This window comes from Enhydra lutris, unplaced genomic scaffold, assembly GCF_002288905.1.
Source record: "Enhydra lutris kenyoni isolate GAN:26980312 unplaced genomic scaffold, ASM228890v2 scaffoldscaffold94, whole genome shotgun sequence".
NCBI classification, from domain to species: Eukaryota; Metazoa; Chordata; class Mammalia; order Carnivora; family Mustelidae; genus Enhydra; species Enhydra lutris.
This window is the reverse complement of record NW_019154178.1, coordinates 237,548-264,065: the sequence shown is the minus strand read 5'-3', so window position 1 is coordinate 264,065 and position 26,518 is coordinate 237,548. Positions and strand designations below refer to the sequence as shown.

At 50.8% G+C, this 26,518-nt stretch overlaps 1 protein-coding gene across 1 annotated transcript in view; it reads right to left on the bottom strand.

The window, feature by feature from the left end:
* Positions 1–26,518, bottom strand: part of LOC111138848 (integrator complex subunit 3) — a 40,654-nt gene that overhangs the window by 10,116 nt on the left and 4,020 nt on the right. The window contains exons 2-14 of the mRNA XM_022490756.1: positions 20,782–20,865; positions 17,810–17,893; positions 12,551–12,664; positions 12,283–12,367; positions 10,407–10,473; positions 8,015–8,159; positions 6,820–6,949; positions 5,457–5,554; positions 3,012–3,203; positions 2,011–2,098; positions 1,256–1,335; positions 778–869; positions 372–478 (exon numbers count right to left, since the gene is read on the bottom strand). Of these exons, the coding sequence (XP_022346464.1) occupies positions 372–478; positions 778–869; positions 1,256–1,335; positions 2,011–2,098; positions 3,012–3,203; positions 5,457–5,554; positions 6,820–6,949; positions 8,015–8,159; positions 10,407–10,473; positions 12,283–12,367; positions 12,551–12,664; positions 17,810–17,893; positions 20,782–20,865 (1,366 nt within the window). The remainder of the gene's footprint in view (positions 1–371; positions 479–777; positions 870–1,255; positions 1,336–2,010; positions 2,099–3,011; positions 3,204–5,456; positions 5,555–6,819; positions 6,950–8,014; positions 8,160–10,406; positions 10,474–12,282; positions 12,368–12,550; positions 12,665–17,809; positions 17,894–20,781; positions 20,866–26,518) is intronic.

The following is a 26,518-nucleotide window of genomic DNA, read 5'->3' as shown; positions in this document are numbered from 1 at the left end:
AAGTAAGTGGGAGAAAGACTTGAGACCTAACATGACCACCTCTCATGAGGGCTTGGGGCCTGGGGATGGGAAGAGAGAGGAGTTGAATGAAGTTACAGTGAGGCAGACACACGTCCCATGAAAGCCTTCCCTATGGCAGGGAGGCTCCTGAGGGAAGACGCAGGAGCTGAGGAGGAAGAGACGTCAGTAGAAGTCAGGTGAGAAGAGAGGGAGAGGGAGAACCAAGGAAGACAACACAAAAACTCATTAAAGAGAAGGTGTGGAACAAAAACCTGAAATGGACAGTCACAGAGGTAGAACAGCCCCAGGATGACATACGTAGTATCTCCATCCCTCTTCTCAAGCAGGTGACAGAATGGGAGGGCCCGTACCTTCTACCGGCGGGCTGGGCGAACTGCAGAATTCAGGAAACTTCTCCCTCAGCATTGCCCGAAGCTCCTTATCCAATTTAGGGTTGTCAAACAGGGGAGCCAAATGCCTGGGGGGAACGTGAATGAAGGTCAACATCAGAGCTCCTCACTTCAGCTGGAGAGACAGGTCTACCCCCAACCAGTAGAGCTGGGCCATACTCAGATCCTTGGAATATGATTGCAAGACAGAAATTTCTCTGAGCATCAAGAGGACATATTCTTAGCAGTCTGAGGCAGAGCCAGTACTTTCTGTACCAGTCAAGAAAAAAGGGTCAGCAGTGGCAGGACAGTATCTGAATGTGCCCGACCTAGTGACACATGAGAAAACAGTGCCTCCCCGCTGCTTATAGACACATAAAGTTCTTACGCCAAGACCCGTTTCTCCACAATGTGGTTGAGGGAGGAGAACACACCCTGTCGCACATGGCCCTCCAATGGTGGATAAAAGTTGGGAATGATCTGGAAAGGAAGAAAGGAAGCAAAGAATGGCACACAGCACAGAGTGTTCTGCTGAACCAGAGCTAAGAACCTGCTTCAGTTTTGATCAGGAGACACTAGGGAGTATGCGTGCAGAAACGTCTGGAATGTTCCTCACCATTCCAGGTTGCTAAAATGGTTAATTCTTCCTAGACCTGGCTACTCCTGAGAGAGACCAGATTCTACCTTAAGCCATGATTCCTGAGGTCAAGAAAGACATGCAAAGATTCCACAGGAGATGGCAGGAATTGGAAGGGGAGCATTCCTTAACCTGGGGGGTAGGACGTACGACCACAGCTGCCCCCACAATGAAGGGCACTGGGAAGAGCTACCTGCAGGCCTGTAAGGTAGAGGGGACACACACTTACGCGGCACATGAAGTCCAGGAGTGTGGCAGTGATGGCTGGGTGTGGCTTCATGGAGTGGTGCATGACCAGGATGGCCGGTTCTGGGGACAGCGGAATGAAAGGGCCCCCACATCAGACAGTCTGTTCCCAGCTCCATGGAACAAGGCATCACTGCTTATGAATGGTTCGGGAGAAAGCTGTATCCCTACCTCTTATACCCCCATTCCCACTGAGCAGACAACCCCGAAACAGTGCTGAGCCCTCATCTCCCTTGTCTCCAGCATGAAGCTTGGAGGACAAAGAGGACAGGAGAGGAAAAGCAAGGCGTGGTACAGTCCTGTGCCCAGGCGCCCCCCCACCGGAAGCCAAAGCAGAAAGTCTAGGGCAGAAGTGGGGGAGTGAGGGGATGCCTGGGTGGCTCAGTGGGTTAAGCCTCCACCTTTGGCTCAGGTCATGATCTCAGGGTCCTGGGATCGAGCCCCGCATCGGGCTCTCTGCTCAGTGGGGAGACTGCTTCCTCCTCTCTCTCTGCCTGCCTCTCTGCCTACTTGTGATCTCTCTCTGTCAAATAAATAAATAAAATCTTAAAAAAAAAAAAAAAGAAGTGGGGGAGTGAGCATTTGGCCTCACGAAAGGAATCTTCCTTCTCCATCAAGGGAGCACTGGTGAGTGACAGTGGAGCTGCCCTCGCATAAGCTGCCTCCCCCCATGCTGAGATTTTTGACTACTGTCACCAAGGCTAGGCGGGGGCTCAGAAGGTGGTCCTGGTCACGTACCTATGTTCATAATGCTGTCCTTGTCCGGGCTGAAGAACAGCCAGTCGTAGAACAAAGCCAGCTTGGCATTGGAGGCAGCGACATTTGACTGAAAGAGAAGTAAGAAGGGATGGCTAATTTCATCCACCAGCTCCCTTCAGAAGCTCAAGGCAGACTCCAGGGCCCCCACAACTGCCCATCTATGAGATAAACTCACTTCCTAGTGAGACAGGTGAACTCCCCAGGGGTGCGGGACACACGAGTCTGTGAGTGGCCATGTTCTCACTGACCAAGGGGCCAGGGATTGACCTGGGTTCCCATACATCCAGAAGAACACATCCCTGATCCTAGAAAAGGAGCCAGGGACCTGGCTGACACTCACTCAGACCAGGCCCTGGACTGTCCTTGCTGGCTCCCCTGCACATTCCTCACTGAAAGATCCCCCAGAAACAGCCTATTTTTGTGTCTGAAATCAGTACATTCCAAGGACCCAGTCAGACAGGGGAGGTCAAAAGGCAACTAGGAGCCAGAGAGCAGACAATGTGGAGTTTCCCACCCAAGGAACAGGGAGAAAAATGCTGGGAAAGATGTGGCTGAGCCATGGAGTCCCTACGTCTGCATTTAGTATCCAAAGCTGATGCCTAAAGGCTGCCCAGTGAGGGTCTAAGGAACACAAGCCCTGAATCTGAGGAAGGAGCCATTCCGAGCAATAACCATATATGGCTCCGAAAACTAAAAGGAAAGATGGGAGGCCTGAGAAATCTGGGCTTGAGGACTGGCAGTAAAGGTAGAGACGGACCCTTCCAACCCCAGCCCCAGACGGGGAGTAAGAGGGTGGTCAACTCTGAGAGACTCGGACGGAGGTGGGACAAGGGCGGAGACGGTGAGCAGGAAGAAAGTGAAGGCAGGGCCCGTGGGGTCAGGAGGCCCAGAGAGTCAGGAAGAAACAGGAAATAGGGGGAACTCAAGGAAGAGGCCCCTTCACCACCCGAGAGCCTCCGCCACACAGCCCAGCCCCTCACCGTGCATGTTGTCAGGAGCCAGCCAATGATGGCCCATCGGGGCAAGATATCCGAACTCAGCACTTCGTTGGACGGGTGGACGACCCCACAGATGTAGCGAATGAGGTCACAGCGCAGAGACTGACTGTCTGGGGTTGACAGGTACTGGCGCTGGAACCAATCCTGGTAACGCTTCTGTTGACCAAACCGCACCTGGAGGAAGGGGGCACTGGAGAGAAACTCGGAAGGAAAGCCAGGGTTTCTGGGCAGAGGGAAATGAGCACCATTCAACACCGGGCTTGACCCAGACCTCAGTCTCTTCCCTCCATTCATTCACTAACTCACTTTCTTCTCGGGTTCTCCTCTAGGGAGACTTCCTGACTGAAATCTCCCTTGACTGAGAGACGCGCCGAAACTCCTCCTCACTCACCTCTTACCAGCTGCCTTCATTCCCACCACCCGCCTGATGTCCTACACGCTTCCCCCGAGCTGCAGCCCATTCCTGGCTCCCTTCTCCTGTTCTGGTCACCAAAGCTTCAGTCCTAAGCAACATCTTTTCTTATCCAACAGGGAGTGTTCCTTGACAACGAGAGCAGAGCCTGTTTGCCCCAGGACACTGACTGAGCGCTTCTGTCTCAGCAACCCACGGTACAGACCCTCCAAACCTTTCTGTAGCAACTCCTTCCCCCGATCTCACTCTAAAACGGTGCGACAGCAACACTAAGTAAGAGGAAATCTGGTTTTCTCCCCTTCTATTCCCCAAGTTCAACCAAAACAGAGAGTAGAAGGAATAAAGATACAGGGGCGCCTGGTGGCTCAGTCGGTTAAGCACCTGCCTTCGGCTCAGGTCATGATCTGGGAGCCCCAGGATCGAGCCCCGAATCAGGCACCTGCTCAGCGGGGAGTCTGCTTCTCCCTCTCCTTCTGCCCCTCAAACTCTGATCAGGCTCTCTCTCACGAGTGAACGCTCTCTCTAAATAAATACAGTATAAAAAGAAAAGAAAGATACGTCCAGATCAACATCGTCTAGTAGAACTTTCTGCAACGATGGTGCCTCCTGAGCACTTAACACATAGCTCACGCAGCTGAGGTACTGAATTTTTAATTCTACCGAGCTTTAGTGACTTTATTTAAAAAAATTCTTTTTAAGATTTTATTGATTTGTGGGGAGCCTGGGTGGCTTAGTGGGTTAAAGCCTCTGCCTTCGGCTTAGGTCATGGTCTCAGGGTCCTGGGATCGAGCCCCGCATCGGGCTCTCTGCTCAGCGGGGAGCCTGCTTCCCCCTCTCTCTGCCTGCCTCTCTGCCTGCTTGTGATCTCTCTGTCAAATGAAAAAATAAAATCTTAAAAAAAAAAAGAAAAAGATTTTATTGATTTGTTAGAGAGCGAGCGCGTGGGCACAAGCACAGGGAGGTGCAGGCAGAGGGAGGAGCAGGCTCCCCAGTGAGCAGGGAGCCCGACATGTAGCTCGATTCCAGCACTCTGGGATTATGACCTGAGCCGAAGGCAGACGCTTCACTGACTGAGCCACCCAGGAGCCCCCCATCCCAATTTTTTTTTTTTTTTAAAGATTTTATTTATTTATTTGACAGACAGAGATCACAAGTAGGCAGAGAGGCAGGCAGAGAGAGAGGGGGAAGCAGGCTCCCTGCCGAGCACAGAGCCCGATGTGGGGCTTGATCCCAGGACCCTGAGATCATGACCTGAGCCAAGGCAGAGGCTTAACCCACTGAGCCACCCAGGTGCTTCCCCCCAATTTTTTTTTTTAAGATTTTGCTAAATCATCTCTACATCCAAAGTGGGGCTTCAACTCATGACCCCGAGATCAAGAGCCCCATGCTCCACCGACGGAGCTTGAACTACTTTCAATCACAACCCCTGGCTAGCGGCTACCACCCGGGAGAGTGCCGATCTGGACGGCTCTCCTGGATGATTCGGGAGAACAAAAGTGGTCTAGGCCAGTGGCTTCCCAACCCCAGACTGGCAGTAGAGCTGCTGTAGCCTGGAAACTCTGTTAAAAACACAGATTCCTCAAGCAGATTCTCTGGGAGACTAGGATCTGGAAGATGTATTTTTAACACACTGCTCAAGCAATTCTGCCATAACAGCCACGTTTGGAAACCAGCAGAGCTCAAGTGCAGCCAGAGGAACAGGGGCCTTCCCAGAACAAACACTCTACCCTTCTAGAGCATGTTCCACGCTTGTAAATTCCATAATTTGTGTACGATTATTGGTTTAATGACAGTTTTAGACACACTGGAAGCTTCACAAGCGCTGAGCTAGATGCACGTCTTTTACTCAACCCTGTATTCCCAGAGTGCAGCTTCCTGCCCCGTGCCAGGCAGACCGGGTCCCCACCTGACCGACCACTCTGCTGGTCTGCACTTGGAGGAAAGGCATCTACAGGCTGCAGGAAGAAGCCCAGCTGAGCTGCAGCTTCTGTTCCTGCTGCAAAAGCTTAGCTTACCCGGGAGGTCATGAAGAGGAGCTTAGTCTCCATGTCTGGGGTTAGACGACATGCTAGGAATTTTCTGGATGTTCTTGACTGAAGAAGTTGCAGGATACCTGAATCAAGTGTGTAAGGGAAGAGAAAGAGGGAAGGCTGAGGACTAGAAGGAAAGAAGGCAGGTGGGGAACCTGGGCCAAGTTCTGATGGCCAGTGGTCTTGCTCTTGGGGAAATTCGACAACAAGACCAAGAGAGGTTAAGCACAGATGCAAGTGGGGGGTTCTATCCAGCATCTGCCAACTCCCATCCCCAGGACCCAGGTATATTACTTCTCTTCTGCTCCTGGCCATCTGGTGCCCCCTACTCACACTATTCCAGTTGGCAACATGTAGGAAAGTTAGGGGGAAAACAGAGGAAACCCTAGCCTCCCTTCCTGCTCCTGACGGTCCCATCCCTGGGTCCTGGGATCAATGTGGTGTTGTGGTATAAGGCATGGGCTCTGGAGTCAGACAGACCTGGATCCAAATCCTGCCTCTGACACTCACTAGCTGTGTGGCCTTGGGCAAATTACTTAATCTCCTTGAACCTCATTTTCTTTATCTGTAAATACGGAAAGTAAAATACCCATTTTACAGGGTTGTCCTGAGGATTGAAAGAGTTAACATGCATGGGTCTAGCACACAGTAAGCGCTTAAAACAACTCAACACATGTTCAATATGAGAGCAACACAACATAAGGGGAAACCAGGCCTGTCCTCTCCTTCCTGACTCTCCAGGACCCAGAAAGCTGCTTCCATGTGCACACCCGTGTACAGGCACACACACGAATCTACAGATACACACGTACAGGTGGGGTGGGGGCCCCGAGAAGGGGAAAGAGCTGTCAGAAGGCCCTTGTCAGGGAGAGGCACACGGAGACTCCCTCCCCGAAGAGAATTCCGGCTAAGTTGGATCCTCGGAACTCAGAGGCAAGACTGCTCCCCGGGAGAAGCATTCTCTCCCAAGGCTAATCCCAGTCCCTCTGCTGACTCAGTCTCACGAGCTGACCTCTGACTCCCCTGCTGGCCTCGGTGAGGCTAAGAGGTGGGTCATCACCTCCCAAGCTGAAGAGCTGCAGGGAGGTCCACAGCCCCGGCTCAGTTTTTCTCAGGAGCGACGGCAGCCGGGGTCTGCCAAGCAGAGGCTGTCGGAGTCCCGTGAATTATGCTCCACTCAGCCATCGCCACATGCAGCTGTACCTGGCAGGACCTGCCCTGTCCCAGGCTTTCTGTATCCGGCTGCCTAAGCCTCTCCTACCCTCTGGTCTCCACCCTCTGTACTCATTCAGCACACATCCACTGACCTCCCAGCTCCCAAGGGCAGGGAGCCCGGCTTCGTACTTACCTGTGAACTGGGGACTTAAGGCCTGAGGGTTGTGGATAATATCTTTCCAAAGCAGCTCGAACTCTGGTATCCTAGCAACATTCTGAAGTAGTCTCACGAGGTCCCGGCCAATCATCAAACATTCCATGAACTTGATGGGGGGAGGAGGGACAGGAGAGAAGAAAAACACAGACTGTTTACCGGCTGCAGGGAGGACCAAGGAGCAGCTTGTTCTAGGGAAGGGAGGAAAGAGGGTCCCAGGAACAAGAGGGTTTCTTCTGGAACCAAAGGGGAAGAGCACTGGAGGCTGGGGACGGACCTCAGGAGGACAGGCTGTTGAGAACGACTGAAGCCTGCCAGCTTCCACACGAATCTATTCCCCTCCCCTCGCAGAAGGGCCGCGACCCGGATCGAGAGAGACCATTCCAAAAGGACAGGACAGGCAAGCTGAGCCCCGACACCTTTCCCCAACCACTCCCCAGTCCAACAGAGCAATCTGTGATAATGGAAGTGATCTCCATTTCTATGCTGTCCAAAAGGATCACCATTAGCCACACGTGGCTAAGTCAACTAAGGAACTGAGTTTTTAAAATTTTGTTTAATTTTTTTTTAAAGATTTTATTTATTTATTTGACAGAGATCACAAGTAGACGGAGAGGCAGGCAGATAGAGAGAGAGAGAGGGAAGCAGGCTCCCTGCTGAGCAGAGAGCCTGATGCGGGACTCGATCCCAGGACCCTGAGATCATGACCTGAGCCGAAGGCAGTGGCTCAACCCACCGAGCCACCCAGGCGCCCAATTTTGTTTAATTTTACTTAACTTTAATTTAAATGGCCACATATGGGGAGTGGCTACCAGAGTAGAGACCATAGCTCTGGGATCTCTCTCAGATTTCACAGTGGACAGTGCCCACCTGACCACAGCCATCACGCAGGCGGGCAGGCGGGGAGGACGAGAGAACAGCGGCAGCTTCCGTCTGTGGTGTGCCGGAGCGTCTACGACACGGACCAGCAAAACCCCTAGGATGCCCGCCCAACAGGCAGCCCCTCTAGGAGGCCTGGCTACTCTGCCCGGATTCCCCACCTCCCCCCTTCCTCTGTCTCAGAACGATGACAAAGCACCAGGCCTTGAACCACCTCTCTCTCTGAAATGGCATCTCTTGGCCTACGTCACCTCCCGGAACTCACACAGGTGTCCCAGCCCAGTTTCCTCCTCACCCGTTCCCGCAGCAGTGACAGGCAGAAGTCCACCTCCTTTTGGCGCAGGGCCTGGAGCTGGGCGGTCCCGTGGTGGTCCACGATGAGGCGGAGGTACGTGTAAACAGCCATGGCGATGAGGATGCCGCTCTTCAGCACCCACTCCCTGCAGAATGGGGGGGCACCTGGCACTGGGGCTCTGCCCGGCCCGTTCCCGCTCCCTGTTCACTCTCACGTGTGGCTCCGGGGCCTCAGCGACGCCCGGTGATTAGCACTGGGAGGAGGCTCTTGGGTTCCCGGAATGCCTGCTTACTACCTACCTTGGACCATCAACTGCCTGTGGGAGCGACAATCTCCCACTGCTCCTCCAGGCTCCCAAGAGAGACAAGCACCGGATGAAAGCAACCTCTCTTTCCCCCTGACCAACTGCTCGATGGTTCACTGCTCAAGCGCTGAGCGCTCATCACCGCCTAGCACCGTGTGAGGGACTGGGGACGGAGAGCACACCGCAGCTTCCTCCAGCTCAGAGGGCAGGGGAGAGAGGTTCTAGAGGCATCCCTAAGTCAGCAGTTCTTACAGTGTAGCATGAGGACCGTCAGGGGGTAAGACCCTTTGAGGACCCTGGAGGTTTTAGGACACACTGTGTCAGCCCTGCCATTGTGCCTATCGTCAGAGGCCCACCATGCTACACGCCTTTCCTTGGACCGCCCTCTGGCCACTGCTCCCACTCACAGACAATGAGGCACCTGCCCTAAACCACAGTCTGAAAAGAAAAACACCATTGTGGACGGCAAAGCCTACTTTCCCAGGAGTTTTAGAACTTTCATGGGGGAAAGAGGGTGGTGAAGGAACGGTATATTCCCTGCGGCTGTGAACAGAGTGCGGAGGAGGGCGTGCTGGGTGGCTCAGCAGGCTAGGCGCCTGCCTTTGGCTTAGGTCACGATTCTGGGTTTGAGCCCCACATCCGCTGCCTGCTCAGTGGGGAGCCTGCTTCTCCCTCTGCTCTTGTGCCCTCTATCTCAAATAAATAAACAAGTAAAGTCTTAAAAAAAATAGAAATAAAAATAAAGCTGAAGACAGTGAAGAGATGACAAAAACTCTCAATACTGCTTCAAGCACCAGAAGGGGAGGCGCGCCCCCAAGCAAGTAGCTGCGAGGTCTGGCACCCCTGCTGGGAAGCAAGGAGTCAAGGAGTTTAATTAATCCAACCGGGCAACATCCTGATTCCGGAAAAGTGCTCAAGCCACCTAATTCAAAGACTGGTCTTTTCCTCTCACAGAATGAACACAGCAGGCCCTCCCCCACCCGCTCCCTATCAACTCCGAGGCCCTAGAAACACGGGGGAGGGAAGGAGGGAGGCTGTACAGGAAGGCAGCCCCCAACATCTAGGGACTCACTTGCACCAAGGGACCTGAGTTTTTGGAGGCAGGAGAAAAGGTAGGGCGGTTATCTAACACATGCATGGAGACCACGCTAACTGCCCAAATGAGGAAAATCAGTTTCCAGGAAGACTGTGAGCAGAGGTGATGAGTGTATCTGAATCCTGGGATGGGATCACGGAGAGAGAGAGAAAGTGAAAGCATCGACCCGGACACTAGGAAGGCAGAGACTCCCCCCCCACCCCCCACTCTGCCACAATCTCCCAGGTTGTGCGGTGGCAGCGAGCGGTGCCTGGGACGCTAGGTGGCGCTGCACGGCTCCTGACCCAAGCCTCAGCTCGGCCAGGGCCCAGGGCAAGTGTAGAGGAGGGAGGAGGTCTGTCCTGAACCACAGGACACACGGCCACTTGCAGCCCTTTCAGTCATCTGACTACGGTGGTGGCCTCGCAAAGAAACCAACTCAGAAGTCAAGCAACAGAGAGCGAGGCCACTGGACCAGATCTCTGGTCCTGTACTTCGATGGGAAAGGGAAAGAATTAGCCAGAATCCCCTTGCACCCCCTTATGCTTTCTACCACTGCAGCCTCCCAACCCAGTGTGCAGATTTGAGCTGTATTCCCAGGCCAGTTACCTCGGCCTCCCACCGCGCCCCCTGCCGCTTCAGCGAAGGGGTCTGGGGATTGGGTGGAGAGCCTCGAAAGGGAGAAAAGGGGTACCTGCCAGGCCGGGGCCACTGGCTGGTCCCACTCTGCTGAGGTCATTCTCCCCCAACTCCCCCCAAAGATAAACATTCCAAGGAGGTCTGGCTCAAAAATAAACCCTTATCAGATGAAACCAGCTTTTCCCGGGCTCTGAAGTATTTCAGCAAAGCCCTTCTTTCCCACCCCTCATCCCTTTGGGCCAGATCAGGGCATCGATTCCTTCGGTTGCCTCTCCCTCCCCCACCTCACCCGTTCTAACCCCAGGTGTTCTCAGGCCACCTGTCAGTCCTCACACCCCGACACCCACACGTGCTCCTGTCATGGCAGACTCTACCTCTGCTCCGTCAAGATATCCAGGACACTCTCTGCCAACCAGATATTTTTTGCAGTAACATCGCCACCTGATTTCAAAGGGGAAGAAAACAAAAGAAGAATGGCTCCGATTAGCGACTCAGCTAATCCCACACATTTCCTCACCCATCCTGTTTCTCCATCCCTGTTATCCTGTTACAGAGGTTCCAAGTGTTGGAAAAACTGCCTTCTGGGGGTGCCTGGGTGGCTCAGTGGGTTAAGCCGCTGCCTTCGGCTCAGGTCATGATCTCAGAGTCCTGGGGCCTTCGGCTCAGGTCATGATCTCAGAGTCCTGGGATCGAGCCCAACATCGGCTCTCTGCTCAGAGGGGAGCCTGCTTCCTCCTCTCTCTCTGCCTGCCTCTCTGCCTGCTTGTGATCTCTGTCAAATAAATAAATAAAATCTTTAAAAAAAAAAAACAAAAAAAAACTGCCTTCTGTTCAGTCAGGCTTTAGAGTTTCCCCTTTGTGTCCTCAGAGAAAGGAAGGGAAATTCTCCATATTTCCAGAAACCAGAGCTGCTACTTTTCCACAGACTGGGGGTTGGAGCAAGAATACCCTGACCCTGGAAAGGAAATGTCTGAGACAGAGACGTGAAGAAGGCCTGGCTGGAAGAAAGGGTGACATCTCAGATAGGGCCTGCGGTGCAGGTGACCAGTGACGGTGGCACTCTAGCACTGGAGTAACTCGAATCCCAAGTCAGGCTCAAGACAGGCCCAGAGTTTCCTGCTTCCAGGTATCCTGGTCTTCGTGCTGGCGGTGGCACTCCCCGGGGCAGAAGGAACGTGTGGCAATGCCAGACCAGAGTATGAGGGTGAGAAGAGGACACCGAGGACCAGACTGGGGAGGAAAGTGCCAGGAGGGAGAAGAGCCAGAACAACACTATGCCTGCTCTCCAGCCCGCATTTAAAAAGCCAGTGTCCACACTGTCTGGAGGGTCATGCCCATCAGAACAGGACCACCAGTGTCACAGGAATCCTGAAAAGGAAGCCGAGAACCAATGGGAACAGGGAGATGGTGAAGCAGAGCCAGTTTTAAACAGACACATGTGTTCTTGGGAGCAGAAGAGGTAGGACAGGCAGCCCTCTTGGATATTTGAGGCAGATGTCGCTGATGCCAAGGAGATAACAAAACCTAAATGTCAGGGTCTCTTCTGTGACACAGTCCCTCTCTCAAACCGGTTCCCATCAGATGTCATAAATATTTGGAAGCAAGTGTTCAAACCTGGGGTGGAGCCCAGGAAGATGTCGGGTTTCTGAAAGCATAATGTAATGGGAACAAATGATCTGCCCTCACTTCTCTTCCCATTCCTTCTGGATCCTTCCAGATCCAACACGCCATGAAACCCCAGAGCGAGGACTGGTTAAAAGAGGCCAACTATTCTATGTCAGGCCCTGTTTGGCAGAAACGGGAACAAGGCAGATGTACTGCCTCAAAAGACCCCATGTGAGTTTTTCATTTCTTTCTCCCAGAAGAGGCCTGTCCCAGAAGGAAAGAGTCGAGCGGCAACCCAGGAATGGAGACGCCCAGGCACTTAATCCTTCTCCATTGCCCGCATCTAGCCTTTGGGCTCCTCTCCTTTCTTCTTCTTCTTTTTTATTTATTTATTTATTTATTTATTTTAAAAAGATTTTATTTATTTTTTTGACACACACACAGAGAGAGAGAACACAAGTAGGCAGAGTGGCAGGCAGAGGGAGAGAGAGAAGCAGGCTCTCCGCTGAGCAAGGAGCCCGAGGCGGGACTCCATCCCAGGACTCTGAGATCATGACCTGAGCCGAAGGCAGCTACTTAACCGACTGAGCCACCCAGGCGCCCCATCCTCTCCTTTCTTCTTTATGCACTTGTCCCCAAACTCACCGGCAATCTGCTTCATGAACGTCATGCAGACGCCATCGGCCCCTAGGACCCCGCTCTTCACTAGTTCCCGTACCAACCACACCAACTGAAAGAGAGAGGAAAACGCAGGTGAAGAGAAGGATCTCTGAGTAAGGGGTGAATCCACATTACCGTTTAGGTGTACAGAGGTAGGGGTGTGTTACCCCCGATTTCTCCTTCCCTTCCCTGAAGGAGACAGAGCCCATCATCTAATCTGTCTCTGAGTTGGACCTCCTTCTCCTGGCCTCACCTGAGTACGGCAGGTATCCTGCAACTTCAGGTACTTCTCCATGAGTATCTGGTTGATCTTATTCAGGACAATATTCATGCCGTCACGACTCACCAGAGCCAAGTCCCGGTAGCACTGTGAGAAGGAAGACTCATGAGCAGCTGGCCAACTGAGGACAGGCTCCCCCTTCCTCTTAAATGCCACCCATGGGACTCAAATGACAATGAAAGACCTTCTACAGGGCTCCTCCATCCCAAACCCACCCCTGGCCCTGTCACACAGGGTGAAGAGAAGAAACAGAGCTATTCTCTAAGAAGGCAGAAAAGCCTGCTAAGAAAGCCGCCCTGTTCCCCTACCTCCCTCCTGAAAAAGTGCTGCACTGTTTCATGTCACAAACGGAGCAGACCCAGGTGGAGCCCGCCTGCCTTCCACCTGCTGGAAAGGTCACTGCAGAATGCGTCTGGCTGACCGGCCAGAAAGGGCCCCAGAGAGGTTCTCAGGCTTGCACTGACTCAGACAGATGAAGCTAAGAGCTAGGAGTATTAGGGGAACGGACTGGGGACCAGGCCCCAGAAAGAAGGGGCAGGACAAGACTGAACCTCCTTAACTAAACATCATTCTTCTTTTCTCTGGGCTGCCCTTTGCTTCTGCCAGGCCCTGAAAAAGAAGGGGTCCTTAAGCACAACCAACCCTGGAAGAGGTGAGGGACGGCATGCCGACCTTCTTGGAGCACTCCTGCGCCCCTTCCCCTGAGAGGCCTCTCACCCTGGCTCTCCAGAGACTAGACTTCTGGAGGAATGCGTCCGGCGGCCTCACTGGCCTGCGGAGGTCCACGTTATCAGGGTCTCCGCTGGAAGGGGAAAAGCAGGTGGGTGTCGCCCCACGGCCTGGGGAAACCCAAGGCAGCAGCAACAGTAGCGCAGGCAATAAGCCAACACGCCTGAGGTCGCGCCAGCACACCTGGGTGCACTTGAACCCCACAACCACCCTCTGAAATAGGTACCAGGCACTGCTGCCTTTATTCCTACAGACGAAGAAACAGGGCTAAGAGGGTAAGTAACTCGGCCCAGGTCACTGAAGAGGTAGGAAGAACCAGAACCCAAGTCCAGGTGGTCCCGCTCCAGACTCCATGCTCCTGACACCTCCGCGCCAGCACCACAAACAGCGGCAAGGAGAAGCGGCTCCCGGGGAGCGAGGCGGCGGTGCCAGGTGGCTTTGAGAGACCATACTCCCGAGTGCCTTCCTCCTCCGTGTTCGAAGAAAAGTGCTCCTACTCTCTGGCCTGGGGGTGAGGAAGGGCTCCTGAGAGGTTACCTACTGTTACTTTCTCTTGCCTCTACTGCCCTAAGTCAAATGTGTGACCTGATAAAAACACCAACATTCAGAGATCCCTCACAGGCCATGAACTCTTCATACCCAGAGGAGGATTCGATTCTCCTCTGACTCCACCTGAGATCAAGAAGTACAAGCAAGGGAGTAAGGGATGCGTAAGGCCACCCAGGGAACCACTGCCGACAAGCCAGTCAACAAAACGGGGTTCAGCCCTGGAGCCTCCTCTGGAGGTCTGACTTACAGGACACGCAGAGAAGGGGGGCAGAGAAGAGGAGGGGACAGAGAAGAACGGGGGCAGAGGCAGAGAAGGGGGGCAGAGAAGAGGAGGGGGGCAGAGGCAGAAGGAAAATCTATGTCAGGACAAAGACAGAGACCAGACTCACCAGAGTGGAGCCCTGTCTGTTCATCAGAAGCAGAAATGCAGAACAGACCCCGGACAGGGAAAGAGGACAAGTCTCTCAGGAGACATGGGGGACAGACGAAGAGAGCAGAGATGGTCTGCCGAATGCCACGGGCCACGTGGGACCTTCTCGGCCACAGTGCTGCTAACACGCAGCTCAGCACCAGGGACCGCATCCTGATGCCGCCAGTTGCCTCCCCAACCTCTGTGCCAGTTTTCTGAGTGGCTTGAAAGAGAAGTAGGTGGGGGAAAAAAAAAAAACCAAACCAAACAACTCAGTGGGGAACACAGAAGAGAAGCAGAGAGTCTCAAAAGAAAGGAAAGGTGGGCGCCTGGGTGGCTCAGTGGGTTAAGCGGCTGCCTTCGGCTCAGGTCATGATCTCAGGGTCCTGGGATCGAGTCCCGCATCGGGCTCTCTGCTCAGGAGGGAGCCTGCTTCCCTCTCTCTCTCTCTCTCTCTGCCTGCCTCTCTGTCTACTTGTGATCTCTCTCTGTCAAATAAATAAATAAAAAATCTTTAAAAAAAAAAAAAAAAGGAAAGGTGGCTGGACGGCAGGGAGCTAGTGCTTCTGCCCCAACCGCTGGCAGGCGCGATTCTCCAGCCTGGGCCCACGCAGCCTCCGACCTACCTTTGTGATCAACAACTCCCAAGGCTGGGTCCTTGACTCTTCGATGAAAAGGGACCTTCTCACTGATGCTCGACCTTGTCCTTTCCCCTAACTGCTAGGGCCTGGCCACTTGGCCTCCTACAGCCCCACGGCCGCCAGACGGCCTGCTTCCAGCTACTCAGCTCAGACATCAAACAGAAAACAAACTCAAAAACCGTAAGACAGCAGATGAAAGTTAAGAAGGTACAACTAGACCAAAACCCACCCCATGCACGTTCCACTCTCCCCCAAAACCCAGCCTGCTTTGTCCTTCACTGAGGGCTCGCATCCAAGCCACCCCTGCGCCACCGCCAAGTCCTAGAGAGCTGGCTGCGGCGTCTGAACCTGCTCGAGGCGCAGGCGGAGGCTCTCCAGCTCCTGCTTCCCCAGAGCGGGTTGTAATGTGCTCAAGACTCGTCCCACTTCCACCAGTCCTCCTGGGCCGAGAAGACCGAGAGACCAGGTCTCTGCTCCGCCCTGAGGTTTCTGGTCCAGACACAGAGTCAACCCAAACAAACTCTTAAACACTTCCCTTGTTTGAAGCCAAAGCCAAAAACAATGCACCAGAATCCGTCTTTACCAGTAACTCCTACCTGAACCTTCTGCAAGACAGAAGGATTTCACAAGATAATCACCCTTTTACGGAGAAGGATCAAAGCACCTCAGAGACAGGTCACTAATCCTTCCCATACTCTCACTTGGCTCAAAGTCTCTCAACGAGTTACCACCAGCCAGATGCTCGGGAGCTTAACCCTCAGTTGTCCTCCAAACCCCCAACTCCACTGCTTTGTCTGAAGAGCCCTGACAGGGGCCTGTCAGCCTCATACACTCGGGGAGGGGATTTACTTGGAAACAGCTCGTGTGTGAATAGCTATGAGGTCCAAGGAAAGGAAGGGCCTGGGCCACCCTCACGTGGCTGTCCCAGGTTAAAAAGACAAAGTGCTGGGGTGCCTGGGGGGCTCAGTCTTTAGGCGGCTGCCTTCAGCTCAGGTCAGGATCCCAAGGTCCTGGGATTGAGCCACACTAGGGGCTCCCTGCTCAGTGAGAAACCTGCTTCTCCCTCTGCCACTCCCCCTGCTTGTGATCCTTCTCTCGCCCTGTATCTCTCTGTCAAATAAATACCTAGTACCCTGCCACGCTCTAGTACCCTGCCACGCCTACATGGCCAAATTCGTGACTTCATAAGCCTTTGCAGTGGAGAGCGCTATGACCTTTCACTGCCAGGCTAGACAAAGACATAGAAACACCACGCGCCCTCTGCCTCCTTCGCGAGGGTTAGGGGTTCACCCCAGCTGATGAAGATCCCACCATAAACCCAGCAGGATACACATATCTGCACTAAGGTGACTACATGAGATTTTAACTTTATTTATAAAAGTCTTTGCCAACCATTTATTTATTTATTTATTTGGCAGAGAGAGACATAGCGAGATAGGAACACAGGCAGGGGGAGTGGGAGAGGGAGAAGCAGACTTCCCGTTGAGCAGGGAGTCCAATGCTGGGCTCCATCCCAGGACCCTGGGATCATGACCTGAGCCGAAGGCAGACACTTGATGACGGAGCCACCTGGGCGCCCCATCCAACCATTTCTTTTAAACAGAGTAGCTAGACTGGAAGCTCCAAATTGTAGACATTCATTTGTCTTCAAGGATCTTGGCGATAAATCCAGTATGAAAATGAAATGTCAAATTAACGCACCAAGGTCCCAGCCCAGAAATGGCCTGGAACCCTAAGGACCAGTGAGCACCTGCTGTTCTACCACCTACCCTCATCCCGGACACTACCGCAGCTGACATCAGAGGACAACAAACTCCTCAGGTTGCCATGCCCACATATCTTCCCCTGAGGTGAACTCAATGCTAGAGGGGGCATGGCCATCCTGTTCTTGGCCCTGGGGATGATTTTCTTGATTCTCCCTGAACAGATGATAATGTCTCTGACCTCCAGTTATCTTATAGGTAAACTGGGAGCGGTATGGAAAGAGGGGACAAAGTCACCAATCTTCTGAGAGGATTAAATGAGATCTTGTCTGGATGGAGCCCAACACAATGCCGGGCACAGAGCATGTGCGTCTTCTTCCATGCTTGTTCAAGGAAGGGCCAATAACAACACTGAATTTCCGCAGCTCCTCTCTGTTAATGTCATATAGTTAATGCCAGATACCAGTCATATACTTCTAACCCATTGCCCCAAGAGTCCCAGGACACAGAACTGCTGGAAAAGGTAAATCTGGAGAGGAAAAGACAGAATTTCGCTGCTTTATTATGGAAAGAGTGGAATCCAAAGAGAACATCCTTCCCAATCCCTCACCCCAGGCAAGGATCCCACTTTAACCATTCCACATAAAGGACACTCTCCTGGCTGTGAAGACCCCAGCCTAGTTTTCACACAGTATTCCTGAGGAAATCTGGCTCCAGTCGGTTCCAGGGTCCTCTTGATCACTACACCACGGCTGCATCAATCATCAACATTAAGCTGTTAAATCCTATGTGCTACAATGTTAACTTTCTATCCACCTGCCAACGACAGAACCTGCAAACTACAGGTCATGCTCTTCTGGATAAGAACTCGCAACGGACTTGGTTGTACGTGTTCTCTTCTCTGGATTAAATTCCAACTCTCATAATCTTGACCCATCAATCTACAATGTACAACACTTCAGATGCTTTTCCATCTCACAAATGCTTTTCTTGCCCCTTAGCTTCAGAATCTAGATAGAGAAAGGATCTGAGTCAGAATGACCAATTTATTGAAAATAAAAATAGAGTTGTAAGCTTATCAGGACAACAAGGTGATCGAGCTCTGGTCAACAGGTTTGGCATTATGCAGCAAATCTTTGAGTCCCACTGTATCCTCAGACCATCTGAGGGGAGTCTGTGGGTCCAGAGGAGGGAGTCTTACCTTCTGGGCTTGGGCAGGTTCAGTGAGGACAAGGGTGAAGAGGCCCAGGCAGATTTCCTCATGCTGGGGGGGGCCTTTGCATACCTAGAATATGAGGAAGGAAAAAAACTAGTTGTCTCTCACAGGAGGAAAGTTCTTGAGCACAGTTTCTCCCAGAAAACTTGGGACTCCTGAGTAACCCACAAAGGAGAATCATTAACTCTTCTGATGATCTCCTTCTCCTAAAAGCGATGAAGCGTCTGTTTCAGGAGAGAGGTGGAGTGCCTGGGTGGCTCAGTGGGTTAAGCCTCTGCCTTCAGCTCAGGTCATGATCTCAGGGTCCTGGGATTGAGCCCCACAATGGGCTCTCTGCTCAGCGGGGAGCCTGCTTTCCCCCCCTCTCTCTGCCTGCCTCTCTGCCTACTTGTAATCTCTGCTGTCAAATAAATAAATAAAATCTTAAAAAAAAAAAAAAAAAAGAGAGAGAGAGAGGTAAAGAGAAAGAACAGACCCTGCTGTTTTCTCCAAGGCTTGATGCATGCCACAAGCAGAAAACAGAAGGAGTGTTTGTTTTTTTAAGATTTTCTTATTGGGGTGCCTGGGTGGCTAAGTGGGTTAAAGCCTCTGCCTTCGGCTCAGGTCATGATCTCAGGGTCCTGGAATCGAGCCCCACATCGGGCTCTCTGCTCAGCAGGGAGCCTGCTTCCCTTCCTCTCTCTGCCTGCCTCTCTGCCTACTTGTGATCTCTGTCTGTCAAATAAATGAATAAAAAATCTTACAAAAAAAACAAAAAGATTTTACTTATTTGTTTGACACACAGATAGCACAAGCAGAGGGAGCAGCCGGCAGAGGAAGAGGCAGAAGCAGGCTTCCTGCGGAGCAGGGAGCCTGATGCAGTGCTGGATCCCAAGACCCCAGGATCATGACCTAAGTCAAGGGCGCCCACCCAACTGACTGAGCCACCCACGTGGCCCTAAAGACTGTTTAAAATGGGAAAAAAGGTTGGGACACCTGGGTGGCTCAGTTGGTTGGGCAGCTGCCTTCAGCTCAGGTCATGATCCCAGCGTCCTGGGATCAAGTCCCACATGGGGCTCCTTGCTCTGCAGGGAGCCTGCTTCTCCCTCTGCCTCTGCCTGCCATTCTGTCTGCCTGTGCTCGCTCTCTCTCCCTCCCTCTCTCTCTCTGACAAATAAATAAGTAAAATCTTAAAAAAAAAAAAAATTAAAAAAAAAAAATTTTAAATGGGAAAAAAAGGACACCTGGAGGTAAGTCAGTGGCGTGTGCAACTCTTGATCTTGGGTTGTGGGTTTAAGCTCCACAGTGGAGGCAGAGATTACTTAAAAATAAAATCTTTATTCTCCCTCTGCTTCTCCCTCTCTCTCTGCCTGCTGCTCCCCTTGCTTGTGCTCTCTCTGACAAATAAATTAAAAATTTTAAATAAAATAAAATAAGTAAATAAGTAAATAAATAAAATGAAATCTTTGGGATGTCTGGGTGGCTCAGCTGGTTAAACGTCTGCCTTTGGCTCAGGTCATGATCCCCGGGATCGAGCCCCCCATCAGGCTCTTTGCCCAGCAGTGAGCCTGCTTCTCCCTCTGCCTGCTGGTCCCCCTGCTTGTGCACTCGCTCTCTTCCTTTCTCTTTCTGACAAATAAATAAATAAAAATCCGCAAAAAAAATAAAACAAAATAAAATCTTTAAGGGCACCTGGGTGGCTCAGTTGGCTAAACATCCCACTCTTGGTTTTGGCTCAGGTCACAATCTCATGGGATCTCATGGAATCTCATGGAATCCAGCTGCATCAGGCTCCACACTCAAGGTGGAGTTTGCCTGAAAGATTCTCTGCCTCTGCCCCTCCCACAACTCGCGTGTGTGCACACTCTCTTTATCTCTCAAAATAAATAAATACATATTTAGAGAAAAGAAAACTTTAAAAAAAATAATAAATAAAGCAGGAAAAAAATCCCACCGTACCACATTTACCAGACCTTAATAGCCTTCAAGAGGGAGGGAGCTACAGAACCGTTCACAGTGTAACGGGCATACATATCAAGTCAAGACCTTAGGCAAATCATTGAGTCCGTGGTATTTGTAAGGTGAAGACAACAAATATAATATACTACTAATAAAAAGGAAATACTAAGCATTCACTATGTGCCTGGAATTACTGAGAACTTTACCTGTACTAACTATTTAAAATCCTTTCAATATCACAGATTAGGAAATATAAAAGGTCATGGGGCACCTGGCTGGCTTAGTCGGTTAAGCATCTGACTGGACTTTGGCTCTGACTCTTGATTTAGTCCTGACCTCAGGGTTGTGAGATCAAGCCCTTGCATGGGGCTCTGTACTGGGCAAGGAGCCTGCTTAAGAGACGCCTGGGTGGCTCAGTTGGTTGGACGGCTGCCTTCGGCTCGGGTCATGATCCCGGGCTGCCGGGATCGAGTCCCGTGTCGGGCTCCCGGTTCCATGGGGAGTCTGCTTCTCCCTCTGACCTTCTCCTCGCTCATGCTCTCTCTCACTGTCTCTCTCTCAAATAAATAAATAAAAAATCTTATAAAAAAAAAAAAAGAGTCTCTCTTTCCTTCCCCCTCTGCCCCTCCCACCCTAACCAAAAAAAAAAAAAAAAAAAAAAAAAAAAAAAAAAAAAAAGACTATCTTTCCCCCCCCCCCTCCCCCCCCCCCCCAAACCAAAAAAAAAAAAAAAAAAAAAAAGGAAATGTTAAAGGATCAAATATGTGAGAATAATTTGCAAAGAAAGAAGGTCACTACAGAACTAAGAGTTATTTTTAAAAGTTGTGACTTAAAGACACATAAGCTCCAAGGGCTGGACTCCCACAGTGAGACAGAAAGAGGAGCTGGGAAGTCTGGTTCGGGGAGCCGAGATATGCACTTCAGTCCCCTAATTCCCAGCCACGTAAATCCTATCTTTTGGGTCACATCTCAAAGCTTCCAGCGCAGGGGTAACGGGCAGGGGAGAGCGTTATACTCACGTGAGCATTGAGGGCGTCATTGGCGTCCCTCTCTGAGATGCCAGCAGTCATCGATGTCACAATGCTCATGCACCTTTCTAACCTCTGTGAAGGGGTGAGACAAAGTTCAGAGTGTGTCATACCATCACCTATAAAGTATTTCTGACCCCAAAAGCTAGGGTGCCTGGGTGGCTCAGTCATTAAGCGTCTGCCTTCAGCTCAGGTCATGGTCCCAGGGTCTTGAGATCAAGCCCCACATCTGGCTCCTTGCTCAGTGGGAAGCCTGCTTCTCCCTCTCCCACTCCCCTTGCTTGTGTTCCCTCTCTTGCTGTCTCTGTCAAATAAATTTTAAAAATCTTTAAAAAAAATAAATTTAAACCTCATCATACCTCTAAATCTAACTACCAATTTAAAGTAAAGTTAGGGGCACCTGGGTGGCTCAGTGGTTAAGCCTCTGCCTTCAGCTCAGGTCATGATCTCAGGGTCCTGGGATCGAGCCCCGCATCGGGCTCTCTGCTCAGCAGGGAGCCTGCTTCCCTTCCTCTCTCTCTCTGCCTGCCTCTCTGCCTACTTGTGATCTCTGTCAAATAAATAAATAAAATAAAATAAAATAAAAAAAGAAAAATGTTGTCTCCAGACCTAAAGTGCCTAGGTTTGAATTAAAAAAAAAAAAAGCCTCGGCCTTCGGCTCAGATCATGATCCCGGGGTCCTGGGATCGAGTCCTGCATCGGGCTCTCTGCTCAGCGGGGTACCTGCTTCCCTTCGTCTCTCTCGGCCTGCCTCTCTGCCTGCCTGTGATCTCTGTCAAATAAATAAATAAATAAAATCTTTAAAAAAAAGTAAAATAAAAGAGGATTAAGATTATAGCCCACGGTGGGGGGGCGGGGGGGGCTCAGTCCTTAGAGTATGACTCTTGATCTCATAAATTCAAGGGGACATAAATTCAAGCCCCATATTGGGTGTAGAGCTTACTGGAAGGAAAAAAAAAAGAGTTTATAACCCACTGAATAAAATAAGAATCCAAGCTAATAGGTACACACATAATAAAGAAGGGAAAGCTCTGCCTTATAGCAGAATGCCAACTAATAAATCCCTAAGGAACAAGAGGAGCAAAAAATGATTCAGGGAAAGGTCACCAACAGGTACTAAACCAGAGGTGATACTGCACAAGGGGATATTTATGTGGGTTCAAAATACTTAATACACAGGAAAAAGAGTAACTGCAGGAAATTCTGGAGGGTACCACCTTAACCAAGTGATCAAAATTAACATCCCGAACAGGGAGACATACTGACTCCTGACACTGCATATGCCTCGGCAGGGTGCCCTGAAGAGGCTGGAACAGTACTTGTATGGTTTTCTGGCCAAAAAATGAATCATCTTAATCTAACCACGGAGGATATCTCAGACAACCCAATATGAAAAATATTCTACAAAATAACTGACCTGTCAAAAGTGTTTAAGGTCATGAAAGACAAAGGAAGATTAAGAATCTGCTTCAGGGTAAAGAGAGAGCACATCTAAACTCAACTTGTGATCCTGGACTGCTACACGGACATTCCTGGGACAAGCGGTAAAATCGGAGCATGTTCTGTAACAGCAGCACATCGCAGCTGAATGCCCAGTCCGGACAACAGAGCAGCAATTCCATTAACTGACGATCTCTGTTCTCAGGAAATAGACAACGAAGTATGGAAACCCTCACGGCTGCAACTGACTCTCAAAAGGCTGAAACCGTGTCTGTGCGGAGAAGCAGTGTTAGTAACTGCTGAGTCCGGGTGAAGAGTCTGTGAGAGTTCTACGTACTATAATTTCTCTAAGCTTGAAATAATTTTTTTAAAAGATTTATTTATTTGACAGAGAGAAAGACAGTGAGAGAGGGAACACAAGCTGGGGGAGTTGGAGAGGGAGAAGCAGACTCCCCGCCAAGCAGAGAGCCCGGTGTGGGGCTCAATCCCAGGACTCTGGGATCATGACCGGAGCTGAAGGCAGACGACGCTTAACAACTGAGCTACTCATGAGCCCCAGCTTGAAATTATTTCAAAATAAAAAGCTGTTAAAAAAAAATTAAAGGAAGGGGACCTGGGTGGCTCAGTCATTAAGAGTGGCTGCCTTCCCCTCAGGTTGTGATCCCAGGGTCCTGGGATCCAGCCCGGAATGAGGCTCCCTGCTGGGCAGGAAGCCTGCTTCTCCCTCTCCCACTCCCCCAGTTTGTGTTCCCTCTCTTGCTGTGTATCTTTCTGTCAAATAAATAAAATCTTTTAAAAAAAATTGAAGAAACACTGAGGCACCTGGGTGGCTCAGTGGGTTAAGCCTCTGCCTAGGTTATGATCTCAGGGTCCTGGGATCGAGACCCACGTAGGGCTTCCTGCTCAGCAGGGAGCCTGCTTCTCCCTCTGCCCCTAATCCCACTCACGCTCTCTCTCTCAATAAATAAAATCTTTTTAAAAAAAAAATTAAAGAGGGACGCCTGGGTGGCTCAGTTGGTTAAGCGGCTGCCTTCGGCTCAGGTCATGGTCCCAGCATCCTGGGATCGAGTCCCACATCGGGCTCCTTGCTTGGCGGGGAGCCTGCTTCTCCCTCTGCCTCTGCCTGCCACTCTTCCTGTGCTCGTGCTCTCTCTCTCTCTCTCTCTCTCTCTCTCTCTAACAAATAAATAAATAAAATCTTAATAAATAAATAAATAAATAAAATTAAACATAATGGGGCATCTGAGTGGCACAGTCAGTTGGGCAACCAACTCTTGGCTTCAGCTTAAGTCATGATCTCAGGTTGCAGGACTGAGCTCCACTTTGGGCTACATGCTCAGCAAGGAGTCTGGTTAAGACTCTCTCTGCGCCCCCTCTGCTCTCTCTAAAATGGATAAATACGGGCGCCTGGGTAGCTCAGTTGGTTGAGTGACTGCCTTCGGGTCAGGTCATGATCCCGGACTTCCAGATTCGAGTACCACATCGGGCTCCCACCTCTTTGGGGAGTCTGCTTCTCCCTCTGACTGTCTCCTCTCTCATGCTCTCTCTCACTCATTCTCTCTCAAATAAATAAATCTAAAAAAATAAATAAATAAATAAATAAAATAAAATGGATAAATAAATCTTTAAAAAAGTTAAAGAAGCATATCAGTCAAATGCAATGTGTGGTGCTTGTCTGAGCACTGATTTGAACAAACCAGTTATAAAAAGGAATTTATGAGACAGTCAATTTGAACAATGAATATTTTATTACACTGAAGAATTACTACTAATATTTTTGGTATTACATCATGGCTATGTTAAAAAAAATCCTTCCCTCATAGACATATATATAATTTGCAGATGAAATGATTTATCTTGGATTTATCTTGGATTTGTTTCCAAATGACTCAGTGGGTTGGGCGTCTGCTTTCTGCTTGGGTCGTGATCCCAGGATTCTGGGATTGAGTCCCACGTCAGGCTCCCTGCTCAGCTGGGAGCCTGCTTCTCCCTCTTTCTCTGCTCCTCCCCTCCTTGTGCTCTCTTGCTCTGTCAAATACATACATAAAATCTGTCCCCCCAAAAGCTAAAGGCAAATTTAAAAAAATGAGTGTGAGGAAAGGAAAGGAGAACAAAAGGCCAAATTGACTGAGGCTCTGGACAAACCAAGGTGGAGACAGGTGCACTGAAGTCCACCCCAGAGGCACTCCAGTTTCAAAGGCCAACACATGCTCATGCTCAATGTTCTAAGGAGACCTTAGTCACTGCCCCTGTTCCAAACAAACATTTAATACTAAATATGAGAAGATACTGACAACTGTGTATCATATTAAATCGGTGAGCCTCTCCATTATCACCACCTAAAGTACTTCCCAAGTCCTTTAAAACTTTAGGACTAACCCCAAAACTATTTAAGGAAAACCAATTCCCAATTCCCAGTAATGGTGATGCTGGCAAATGGACAAAGGCAGGCATTTTACCTCCCCCTAACCCTACAGGTCATTATAAAACACCTTGCAGAGAAGAGGTTCTGCTGCAGTGCTGAGAAGAACCCATGACGAAGGACAAGGGAAAAGGGGTGTAGGAATGAAAGGCAACCCTGTGTCTCCCTTCAGCATCATTCTAAGGTTGCGTATACCCATCCCTAACCAAGAGCACAAGGTGGCACAGAGTAGAATGGAGAGTTAAGGCAAGGAGCTCCCACAGCCTCAAAACTCTGACCTGCATTAGGCCCAAATCTATGCAGATTTGAAGGTATTACAACTTCACTGCCCGTCCGGTCTGACTACCCTCCAAATTAGGTCGGCTCTGCACACTCAGCCTCCACAGGGCCTGTGTACTTGTGAAAAGGAGCTGTGAGATCACAGGAAAGCAGAGCTGTGAGATCCGGCACTACCTGGTCCGGCTCCCACACGAGGAGGAGAGGGGAGGGAAAACAGCAGGCTGGATTTTCCCTTTCTGAGTCATATCCCTGTCTAACCCAAGACAGCTGTCAGTGTCGGGGACTCAGGTCCCCCAGTAGCTAACCCTGCTTACCCATTCCAGATACTGCTTCCTACTCAAAGGAAGGAGTCTGCCGAACCAGCAGAGATCCAAGAGGTCAAACAGCGGCCAGCTAATGAGCGTGGTGAGCTAATGAGCTAATGACCACCGACGAGCGTGGTATGGAAGGGTGCCCCCCACCCGCTAGACTTAAGCTAATCTTGGGTGAGTTCCTTAGCCTCTCTAAACCCTGGTTTTCTTACCTGAAAAACAGAAATAGGGGCACCTGTGTTGTTCAGTCGGTTGGGCGTCCGACTCTGTTCCAGCTCAGATCACGATTTCGGGGCTGTGGGACCGAGTCCCTGGGCAGGCTCCGCATACAGCCGGAGGTCTGCTGGAGACTCTGGCTCTGCCATGCCTTCTGCCCCTCCCCTACTCGTGCTCCCGCTCCCACGCTCTTGCTCTCTCTCATAAATTTTTTTTAAAACCATGTTTGTTTAAAAAAAGAGAGAAATACCACAAGGTTGCTCTGAGGATTACACAAGATAACAGACGTGAAAACACCCAGCACACAGTCTCAGTTAAATTGTAATCTGTTGGGGGACACCTGGGTGGCTCAGTGGGTTAAGCCTCTGCCTTCGGCTCAGGTCATGATCTCAGGGTCCTGGGATCGAGCCCCACGTCGGGCTCTCTGCTCAGCGGGGACCCTGCTTCCTCCCTTCTCTCTGCCTGCCTCTCTGCCTACTTGTGATCTCTGTCAAATAAATAAATAAAATCTTAAAAAAAAAAAATTGTAATGTTCCATTTGTGAAAAAGTTCAGCAACCACACAACCCAACCTGTGAAGACCAGACCACTCCCCAGCATCTCCTGCTACCACTTCTAATGGCATGTCCTTGAAGACTCCGGAAAGCTGAGCCCTCCTACTACAGGACACGGGTCAGTCCCTGACCAGGCTGAAAAGCTTCCTAATCGCCCTCTGTAAACTTTTGCCTTCTAGGAGAGAAGAGGAAGGAAGGGTAAGGGAGGTGAGGGGAGGCCCAAGTGCCGGACCCTGTACCAGGATCCTTACACAGTGAGGATGAGCCTATGTAATGGCCAACTTATGTGTGGCTGTGATCTGACACACAAGAGACCTTGGGCAGAACCAGGTTTCTCGAGGCCCCTCCTTAGTCTAAGCTCCACTCAGAGGCTTGAGTCAGTTCTATGGGTCACTGCCCAGTCAAGAACAAAAGTGGCCTCTTGGAACAGGGAGGCCCAGCTAAGGATGCAGGAAGTAAGGAGAGTCCAGAATTTGGATGCATGGATAAAAGTGATGAGGAAAGAAA